Here is an 11,373-nt window from a genome sequence, read left to right as displayed (position 1 = left end):
CTAGAAACAATAAATGATGGAGAGGGTGTGGAGAAAAGGGGACACTCTTGCACTGCTGGTGGGAATGTGAATTGGTTCAGCCACTATGGAGAACAGTATGAAGGTTCCTTAAAAAACTACAAATAGAACTACCATATGACCCAGCAATCCCACTACTGGGCATATACCCTGAGAAAACCAAAATTCAAAAAGAGTCATGTAACAAAATGTTTATTGCAGCTCTATTTACAATTGCCTGGAGATAGAAACAACCTAAGTGCCCATCATTGGATGAATCGATAAAGAAGATGTTGTGGGATAGGGAGGGTGGGAGGGAGGGAGGGAGACGCAGGAGGGAAGAGATATGGGAATGTGTGTATATGTATAACTGATTCACTTTGTTATAAAGCAGAAACTAACACACCACTGTAAAGCAAGTATACCCCAATAAAGATGTTAAAAAAAAATGACAATAAAAAATGATATATCACAGTTTGTGGGATGCAGCTAAAGCCATGATTAGAAGAAAATTTATCATCTTAACTACATGTATTAGAAAAGAAAAAAGGCTGAAATTTTAAAAAATCTAAATATCCAACTCAAGAAGTTAGCAACCTTGATATAAAAGTGAAACAGCTTACAGCCCAAAGGGGAGAAAAAGTGGAAAAAAGGAGAAAGCGGTGCTCATAGCCTCACTGTTCAAGGAAGAATGTCAAATGATGCTCTCGAAAGTCAACAGAACGGGGCTTCCCTGGTGGCGCAGTGGTTGGGAATCCGCCTGCCAATGCAGAGGACATGGGTTCGAGCCCTGGTCCGGGAAGATCCCACATGACGCGGAGCAACTAAGCCCGTGTGCCACAACTACTGAGCCTGCTACTCTGCAGCCTGCAAGCCACAACTGCTGAGCCTGCGTGCCACAACTACTGAGCCTGCGTGCCACAACTACTGAGCCACATGACGCGGAGCAACTAAGCCCGTGTGCCACAACTACTGAGCCTGCTACTCTGGAGCCTGCAAGCCACAACTGCTGAGCCTGCGTGCCACAACTACTGAGCCTGCATGCCACAACTACTGAAGCCCGTGCACCTAGAGCCCGTGCTCTGCAACAAGAGAAGCCACCACAATGAGAAGCCCGTGCACCGCAGCGAGGAGTGGCCCCCGCTCATTGCAGCTAGAGAGAGCCCACGTGCAGCAACAAAGACCCAACGCAGCCAAAAAAAAAAAAAAAAAGAACAAGAAACAGATTTTTTTTAAAGTATCAAAAGTAACCAATACAGTAACTAAAAACTCATCCTACAACAATAAAGGGAACATGGGAGTGATGTAAATGATCTAAATCTTTTTTCCAACAGAGAGGTCTATAGTTGGTTTTATGTTGAAATGAGGACTATGCATATAATTTAGAGTTCTGGAAGTAAGAAATGGAAGAACAAAACTAAAAGTGGTTAAAAGAATTTGCCTCTGGGGAGGACTGAGAATGGGGAGGGAGGGTTAGAGCCAGCCACTTCTCATCCTAAGTTGTTCTATACTGTTTGACTTATTACTGTGAATATGTTTTTGATTAAAAATATTAAAAATTAAACAATGAGAAACAAATACCCATGAAGATGATGAAATAGGCAAAAACTGGCCACTGCCCTATAACTACGAATGAGAACACATGTAACAACAGTCCAAGGAACTTTCTTGCACTGGCAAAGGGAAGCTGAAAATGGGGTCAGTGCTCCTGTCTGCCTCCAGTCACAGTACGTGAAGTCGTGGAGCCCAGAAACACAGAGTGACAGTCCCCAGGTGCAGCCCTGCTCTCCTGAGAGATGTGCTCCAGCATCTAACTCCCACCTGCAAGGCTGGGGAGCAGAGGGTAGAGACCCGCACTGAAAGCCCTGGTAGGAAGAAGGGTTACAAGCATGTGAAGACTAGAAGACAACTGAGAGCTGGGTGTGCTTTTTTCACGGACTTCACAAAGAACTGCAACAGGTTCTCTCACAAAGCCTGAGAACAGAAGACAACCCCACCCTGCCAGGAATGCAGCTCAGCCACCTGAGCTGGCCCAGCTCTCTGTCAGCCTCCCCTCCAAGTCTGGTTCGGATGAAAGGAAGCTGCAAGTACCCAAAGGCTAGCTGAGGAGCCAATGGCGTTCTAGTCGCCTGAGGTGTGGGGAAAACGTTATCAGCTAAAGGTGAAGACAGGCATGCCTATGACTGGGCAGTTTCACTCCTGTAAGCTAGAAGCCATGAATAAGAATGCTGACAACAGCACCACTTGTAAGGTGGAGAAACGACTGAAAACAACCCAAATGCCCTGCCCACAGTAAACCGGATAAATGTTATGATACATCAGTATAACAGAATGTTATACAGCAATAAAAAGGAACCAACTATATAATGCAGCACAGAGGTTTTTAAAGCAATACTGACTAAAAGAAGACAGTGATGAGTCCCATGGCTTCATTTACATGAAGTCCAAGAGCAGGGAACTGGGCTACATTACATCATTTAGAAATCATACGTAGGGGGTACAACTCTCCAGGAGAGCAGGGAAATGATGAGTGGGTCAGGGTAATGACACCTCTAAGGACAAGGGCAGGGGCTGTGACCAGGGAGGGGTATACAGGGGGCATGTGGGTGCTATTTCTTGACTTGGTGGTACTTTCACAGTGTTCACACTATAATCATTTATTAAATCGCATGCATATATACATATATACTTTTTACATATGCTATTTTTTACAGTAAAAAAGTCTAAAAAAGGGACTTTCCTGGTAGTCCAGTGGTTAAGAATCCACCTTCCAGTGCAGGGGATGTGCGTTTGATCCCTGGTTGGGGAACTAAGATCCCACATGCCACGGGACAACTAAGCCCGCACACCACAACTACTGAGCCTGCATGCTCTAGAGCCGGTGCGCCACAACTAGAGAGCCTGCATGCCTCAACTACTGAGCCCACGCACTCTGGAGCCTGTGTGCCACAACTAGAGAGCCTGCGTGCTGCAACTACTGAGCCCACATGCTCTGGAGCCCGCACGCCGCAACGAAAAGACCCCGCGTGCTGCAACAAAGACCCAATGCAGCCAAATAAATAAATAAATATTTTTTAAAAGCTGTATTAAAAAAAAAGTTTAAAAGAAAGAGTAGGTCTAAGAACTTTAAAAAGTACAAATACAAACATCTCTGAAATCTACATGAGAAATTTAAAAGAAAACAAAAATAAGGAGAAATAACATATGAGAGATTTATAATATGAGAGAATATGGATGAAAATTGAAAATAATTCACATACGATGACTCAGTAATTGTACGAGTGGGAATCCATCCTAAAATCCTAATTATAGAAAAGGCTTATGTATTAAATGTTCTTCACAGTACCACTCACACTAGCAAAGAACTGAAGATGTGTTAACGGCCAATGCAATAACCATGGTATGTGATATAAACAACACAGCACAGGGGGTCCTCCCAGGCTATCCTATGCAACAATTATCCCAGGATATTGTTGACTTCTTCTGCTTTTCTCACTAAGATATAAATTCTTGAGGGCCTTCTTATTCATAAATCTTTCCTTGGGACTTGGCAGAGTACGTAAAATTTGGTAAGCACTCAAAAATTTTTAACAAACAAGTTAAGCCAACACTTTTGCTTCCTGCAAAGAAAAAGGAATTATCTTTGAGTATGTTTCCTCTTTTGGGAATTTTTCACACATACAGGAGAAATCTTACTTTATTGGTGCAGTAGCTCCGTCTGTTCCTCCGAGCTCAGAAAGGGGAACGAGGTCCCATTTGAAGTGCAGCCCCCAGTTGAATCCTCCCCGCACCACAGGGGACGAGCTGTAGGCCAGCGTGTCAGCGCTGATGATGTCGATCACCGGGCACACCACCATTTGCCGGTCCTCCCGGATGGCAGCCAGCAGGGGCTGCAGCCACATCACATTCACCTCACAGTGGCTGTCCAGGAACACCAGGACTTCTCCTGGAGAAGCAAACAATAGGGGCCCTGAGAGCTGCACCTCACTCAAGTTAGGTATGGCCACCAGTTCAAGTGCTGATGCATTTACAGGCGTGAAAGGTAACTGCCACCCTTCCAGCCCAAACTATTAAACCGGTACTCGGAAGTCTGTTAGCCAGGAATTCTGTCTGAAGTGTCCTGCTACGATTGAAGAACATATGCAAACAATATGCACAACCTGTGAAAAAATTTACATATTCTCCTCAGTAAAAAGATTCAAAATCTCACAGGAACAATTCAGTTCTCTGGACAGCCAGGTATGGAGTGTGGTGCAATGACAGTGGTCAGCTGTGCGTACTTTTAGTACAATTATTGTAATGGAAATATTTATGTTTAGTATGTATTTCCCTGCCTTAGTAAACAGAGATTAGAGAACGTAACTCATTTTCACTGGTGACTCGGACACATGACCCCAGTTATCGATTATGGCTACAACACAGCGATTCTCAGGAGGGAGAGAAGCGTGCAGCCCTCTCATCACGTCAGCAACACAACTCCCTTCTCCTTGGATTCACCTCTTGACTGCCACGCACTCATTTCTTTTTCTTCCATTTCCCACCCTTCCTTTCTAATCCCCCCAATCTCATCAGCCACGGGATGCTCTTTTCTTCTAGTTAATAAAATTAAAATCGTGAAGATTTTATCATGCATTTTTAACTCCTCTTGATAAATGTGAGGAGTGAGGGTTTCTTTGATAATCCCAAACTTCTTTGATAACTTAATGGTTATTCTGAACAGCTGAGAAACTTAGAATCTCATTATCAGACAGCATTATTATTTTTCCAAACGTTTATCCATGAAATGTATTGATACAGATTTTACGTGAACTTCATACAGCATCGGATGCATCCTATTCCAATTAACAGTAGCAGAAATACCTCCAGCAAGAAAGTCCTCCAAGATGACAGTGACTTAGTCATGTCCTTCAAGGCCTCCTGTGAAGGACTTTATGAGGATGTAAAGAGCATACAGCTCACCATATGTCATTTAATACAGAAAGGCAGAATGTTCAACCTGTACACTATTCAAGTGAAGTGAGGTCAATTCAATCAAGTTTCCTCTGAGGAGAAAATGTATAATAGCTTTTTTTAATTCGAAAAATGTTACTTTTTCAATTAAAGACAATTTAACTAAATGAAGTAAGATAATAACAGTCACATCGAACCTGAGATTGATTTCCCAAAAACTGGCTTATTTTTTGACAGATCCTAAACTATATTTGAACAAGGACCAACAGATCATAAAGAAAAAAACTAAATGACTGGGATTCCCTGGTGGCGCAGTGGTTGGGAGTCCGCCTGCCGATGCAGGGGACACGGGTTCGTGCCCCAGTCCAGGAAGATCCCGCATGCCGCAGAGCGGCTGGGCCCATGGGCCGCGGCCGCTGGGCCTGCGCGTCCGGAGCCTGTGCTCCGCAACGGGAGGGGCCGCGGCAGTGGGAGGCCCGCGTACCGCAAAAAAAAAAAAAAACTAAAACTAAAACTAAATGACTATTGTTACCTGAAAAACAATAAACTCTCAGTAACAATATACTATAACAGTACGATGTTCTGTGACATAATCTTGCCATTCCCTACCAATACCCCACAATTTTCTATCTCGTGCCTTCAATATGTTAAAACTAGACTCTAAAGAAGGAAACTCGCCTTGAACTCAATCTGCATATGACTGCAGACTGGATGGAGGGGAGCTACTTCTCATTTTTTGTTAATTGCTCCTGTTCACTGCAGGTTTAAGAGAAAGGAGGGAAGAAGAAAGATTCTTAAAATGAAGTCACAGCTAAACCCAGCGAATGGGACAGTGGGTATACAAGGAGGGGTGGTGGCAGAAAGCAGTGCCAACCACTTAAACCCCAGTGACTGGTTATCTTGAGGAGAGCAGTATATGGGAAGGTAGGAGATTTTTTTCACTACTGGGGAATGCCCCCCCAAAGTTCTGGAATTTTAAAATTATCTTGATTATTTTTGCCATATCCAGGCATCACCTGCAGTATTAGATACCTAATATTTTTAAACAAATTCATTTGTTTTAACTGAAATAAATGTATTTTAAAAGGAAAAATTTTTATCAAGTTCATAAATGAAAATTAGGATCACCAACCTTCCATAGAGGTAACCGTAAAAAGAAATACATTTGAATCGATATAATGTAACTGAAGAAAAACCAGAAAGGCAGACCACTGAGGACTCCAGAATTCACCTCCTTGGAGCCTGTGCTTTGGGACAACCGGGTTGGAGTTATGGAAAGGCCTTTCCCAAACTGAACAAGCCTCACCTTTCCTGCTGGCAGTGCCCATTAAAGACACCATTTTTCAGAGACTGACGCAGGATCAGGAGGGCAGGAGACTCAGAGCCCTCATCACTCAACACCCACCAAGAAAGGCCAGGGGGAAGTTCTACCTGTTGCGTGGGCTGCTCCAATCATTCTTCCTCGAATCAATCCCTCACGTTTTGTGTTTCTTATCACTTTAATCTTTCCAGGGAGGTATTTTTGGATGTATTCATCTAGTTCTCCTTTCACATCATCTGAAAATGAGGAGTCGTACAACTGTTCAAACCACATGAGACATGTGCACAGACATTTTGCAGCTTCTCTAGAGTCGTGGCTGGCACTTGCGACAAATTTTTAGGCAAATATAGAATCTTCTTCTGCTTTATTTTAAAAGAAGATCATAGCTTATCTTGGAAGGAAGAAAATGAGGGTTAAGAGTTGGAACACTAGCCTAAAGGAATAGTTACTTAAGTTATAGACTTATCTGTATTTCCATAGCAACTAACACAACACTTTGCATAAAGAATGTTTGAAATGAGTATCTTGAGTGAATGAACGTTTGGCTGACTGCATGTAAATCATATTTAAAACAAAATGATATGTAAATATCTTTTGTTTCAAAGTGATTAATTAAGTCCTACTCCATTTCAGAATAGTTGAGAAACAACTTCTATTTCCCTACCAAGAATTATATAACAGCAGCAGTAAATACATTCTTTTATTAATTTAGCACCTTCCATGGGCACTAAATATTTTTTATAAATTCTAGCTCATTTACCTTTAAATTTCATAATAACTTCAAAGATCATATAAGATAAATAAATAATTCTTTCTGTAGTTAGTATATAAACCATTATAAATGATCACGAATTTTCCCTTTTAGAAAAAATACCAGCAAAATGAAAAATACAGGTTTACTTAAAAAAAAAAAATTCAACACCATAAATTCTAGAATTATACTACTTAGCCAATCTTCTACTTGGTCCAGACTCAAATTCTTGGTTTTTTTAATCATTCATTTTTGAAATTAAATTTTTTTCTATTTCTCCTATGAGATTTCAATAGTTACCAAGGTTTGAGAATTTTGCACCCATTGGTCTCAGTGTACATTTCCACATTTTGTATACTTAAGTATACTTGCATACCAATTCTGTTGTTGATATATAAGAGATGCTTAATAAACCCTTGAGTTGTGAAAAAATATGTAATTGACATACAATTTATCAGTGTATCTCTGCAGGTTACTGTAATGGAAATAGCAGAAGGCTTGGAGTTATGTAGACCAAGGGTCTAATTTCAACTCTACCACTTAACAGCTACAGGATCTTGAGCAAATTACTTAATATTTCCTCCTCTGTAAAATGGGGATACAACCTCTCTCACCAGGTTGAGGACAGCCCTCCATCCTGCTGTGTGTACATGAAATCACTTTTAGGAAGAATCTATGTTGAATTAAATAAGGGTCTGAAGTATGTACTGAATCATAAAACACTGGCCTTCAGAGATCATCTAAGAGCTTTCAGAATGCAATCCACCTTATCTAGAGACAGCTGATATAACAGACTGACGAGATAAACGTAAGCCAAAGCATTATGTCTAGTTAAAAAAGCCAATCTCAAAACGTCACATACTGTATGATTCTGTTTATATAACAACCTTGAAGGGGTGATGGAGCAGTGCAGTCTGTACCTTGACTGCAGTGGTGGTTACAGAAATCTACTCATGGGATAAAATGACAAATAACTGTACACACATATTGTACCAATGCTAAATTCTGGGTTTTGATAATGTACTATACTGATGTAAGATGTAACCAATGGAGGAAATTGGGTGAAGGGGTACACAGGACCTCTTCGTAACTTACTGTCTATCTGTAGTTATTTCAAAATAAAAATACTCTTTTAAAAAGGTAAGCCAAGGGAAAAATTTCAAGGGCCAAATTTCGGTAGCACAGTTTGAAAACATTACAAAGACAGTGCAGTTTCTTTGAAATTACCCTATAATCAGGCATTTAATTGTGGTTGGCTCTGTTGCAATTGCGTGCATGAGGGTCCTCCTATCCACTAAGTACTGAACGGTCAGCTCTGCTGATGTGGTCAGCACGACAGTGAACAACTGCATAGCTCCCACATTGCCAATTACAATAGTCCTTACCGAAGTCACTGTCATCATCCACGAGGATAATTTCGTGAAGAAGCCGGGCTGGTGTGCGGTCTAGGACGCTGTGCACGGTCCGGAGCAAGGCAGAAAAGGCTTCGTTGTAGAAACAAATAACAACACTAGCGACTGGCAGATCCGTCGGGTAAGACCTGTCTTTACATCTGTGAAGACGAATATGGGAAAATTCTGACATTTTAAAAGCTCAAATGTTTTAGGTTATTATTCACTAAACATTAACTGTCCCCTTGTTCGGCCTCTTCCTTACATTATTAACAATTTTTTAAAAAGCATTTAAGATAACAATGTGTTTTCTTTTTTTTTTTTAACATCTTTATTGGAGTATAATTGCTTTACAATGGTGTGCTAGTTTCTGCTTTATAACAAAGTGAATCAGTTATACATATGTTCCCATATCTCCTCCCTCTTGCGTCTCCCTCCCTCACACCCTCCCTATCCCACCCCTCTAGGTGGTCACAAAGCACCGAGCTGATCTCCCTGTGCTATGCAGCTGCTTCCCACTAGCTATCTATTTTACGTTTGGTAGTGTATATATGTCCATGCTACTCTCTCACTTTGTCACAGCTTACCCTTCCCCCTCCGCATCACAATGTGTTTTCTTATTCAAGAGTTTTACATTTGTTAATGATTTCTCCCTCCAGTACCTGCAACTCCATTTATTTTTAGGTCATCGTTTTAAAAATTTGAATTTTTTTTTCTTTTTTGGTACATAAAAATGTTTTTACTAAAATCACTGCAAGTTTTTAATGCAGTACTCATAAGCTGATGTTCAGTTTCTTCTCCTCAAAGAGGTTTCAAAAGGAAATAATGGAAATGTGAAATTCTGTATTTGAAAATTTTATTTTTTGCCCAATAACAGAAAAAGATTTGAGTAAACTATGATATATATCAGGATAATGGAAGAGCTTCCATGTAAGCAACTATTTGATAAAAAGGATTAAGTGGCTTTAAGCAGCCACAAGAAAAAACCCCACTAACTTAAACAATAAAATCTGGTATTCCATGCTCTTCTGCATGGCATACAAAGCCTTCCAATGTCTGGGCCCTGCCCACCTCCAGTTTCTTGCCATTCCTCCACTACAGGCAAAGTGAACTGTTTCAGTCCCTTAGACAAACAGTGTAATTTTATGCCTCGATCTGTTCCCTATATAGGGGAAAACCTTCCCTTACATCACTGCTCAGTCATCACCCTCTATGAAGCCTTCCCTGGTCATTCTGGTTTGGAGGACCCCATTTCACCAACTCCTATCACAGCCCTCATTCTTGTGGTACTGTAATTACTCACTTCTTTATCTACCTCCCCAGCTAGACTCTAAGCCCTGTGAACCGAGAGACTATGTCTTATTTTGTTTATTTCCAGGGCCTAATAGAGAGTCCAGCAAACACAAAAGGTGCTGAAACAGATGTGTGGAATGATCGACCATATGAATGAAAAGCCTTTGAAGAAACAAAAATAATGAAAACAGAAAAGTGAGATGATGAGCAGAATTCTTCACTGATGTTAATTCCTTTTCGCCATGAATCCAATAAACAAACATTTAAAATCAACTTATGCTTGGAAGGTTATTTAATTATATGCAGATAGCACCTCCCTCCTTTTTCCCACATGATTTTAAATTTCAAAAGAGACACAGCAAGCTCTAGAACTTTGTCAGTACAATCTCAGACCATGTGGCTTCAAGCATAGTATGAGTGGAAATCTGTCTTAGGTTTTCTAGTATCCTGAATAATAAGCCTAATTGCAAAATATTAACGCCATCCCCATGGCTTATTATGCTGGCACTAAAAACACTGTGTTATTAAAGTGATTAGCAGAAACCAATAAGGAACATACGCTGCATTCCTCGTATCTGGCACATCTCTATGGTAGCCCAAGCGGTTACTAATAAGCATATTGAAGGCATGTTTCTGATACCCCAAGTCTCTCAACTCCTGATCACGTTCATTAAAAATCATACCTGCAAAAGAGTGACGTCACAGTCAGTACATTAAATCTGGAAAGGAATGCTACAGTTACTGATATATTATGATCTTAACTTCTTATAACCAGGTAATAGCCATGTTTCTCAAATCTAGTTTGTCTCCATTTTCAAAAAAGTAAATTGAGGTTTAAGTCAAATTTTTATCAGTTTAGCTCAAAAAGCAAGTGTACCTTAACCATAAATGACACCTGCTCACTAGCCATAATCTTAAGAATATTTTCAAAATAAAAACTTACCTATGACCAAGAAAAAAAGAGACTTAATGATGATTTTTCCATAAAACCAATAGATTATAGAACCCCATATGGACCTCAACAGGCCCCAATTAATGCAAGGTTGTTTTTGGTTTTGTTAATTTTTGTCTAAAAAAAAAAAAATTTTTTTTTTAATAGCAAGTTTTTATATGAACTCCTCCCCTAAAAAAATTATACTACTGATAAACCTTTCTATAAAGTCTCTGGTCAGGAAAGTCCTCCACAGATCTAATCAAGATCATTATAATTTAACATCTTTGCTCTAATATTGCCAGAAATCTCACCTTTACCAAGAACAATAAAGCCTCCTCTTGCTTTCTCTTTCCCACATAAAACCTTTAGCCTCTCCTCACAGAATGACTTCCTTGTAACAGCATTTCTCAAAATCTGGTCATGGAAAACTAATTCCACTGGACATTAATAGATGTTAGAAAGAAAAAAAAGATTTCATGGTCAAATAATTCAGGAAAAGATTGGATTTTAAAAGTCAAGTAAGGGGGGGGGTTTCCCTGGTGGCGCAGTGGTTGAGAGTCTGCCTGCCAATGCAGGGGACACGGGTTCGTGCCCCGGTCCGGGAGGATCCCACATGCCGCGGAGCGGCTGGGCCCGTGAGCCATGGCCGCTCAGCCTGCGCGTCCGGAGCCTGGGCTCCGCAACGGGAGAGGCCACAACAGTGAGAGGCCTGCATACCGCAAAAAAAAAAAAAAAA

General features: G+C 40.7%; 1 protein-coding gene across 3 annotated transcripts in view; it reads right to left on the bottom strand.

Moving 5' to 3' along the window:
* GALNT11 (polypeptide N-acetylgalactosaminyltransferase 11) overlaps window positions 1-11,373 on the bottom strand; it is a 35,010-nt gene that overhangs the window by 14,718 nt on the left and 8,919 nt on the right. For all 3 annotated transcript variants that reach the window (XM_024739188.1, XM_024739189.1, XM_024739187.1), the window contains exons 3-6: window positions 10,263-10,386; window positions 8,405-8,571; window positions 6,379-6,504; window positions 3,694-3,943 (exon numbers count right to left, since the gene is read on the bottom strand). In XM_024739188.1, the coding sequence (XP_024594956.1) occupies window positions 3,694-3,943; window positions 6,379-6,504; window positions 8,405-8,571; window positions 10,263-10,386 (667 nt within the window). The remainder of the gene's footprint in view (window positions 1-3,693; window positions 3,944-6,378; window positions 6,505-8,404; window positions 8,572-10,262; window positions 10,387-11,373) is intronic.

Source organism: Neophocaena asiaeorientalis, unplaced genomic scaffold (genome assembly GCF_003031525.2).
Source record: "Neophocaena asiaeorientalis asiaeorientalis breed wild unplaced genomic scaffold, Neophocaena_asiaeorientalis_V1.1 scaffold145, whole genome shotgun sequence".
In the NCBI taxonomy this organism is placed as follows: Eukaryota; Metazoa; Chordata; class Mammalia; order Artiodactyla; family Phocoenidae; genus Neophocaena; species Neophocaena asiaeorientalis.
This window is presented reverse-complemented; position numbering and strand designations above follow the sequence as displayed.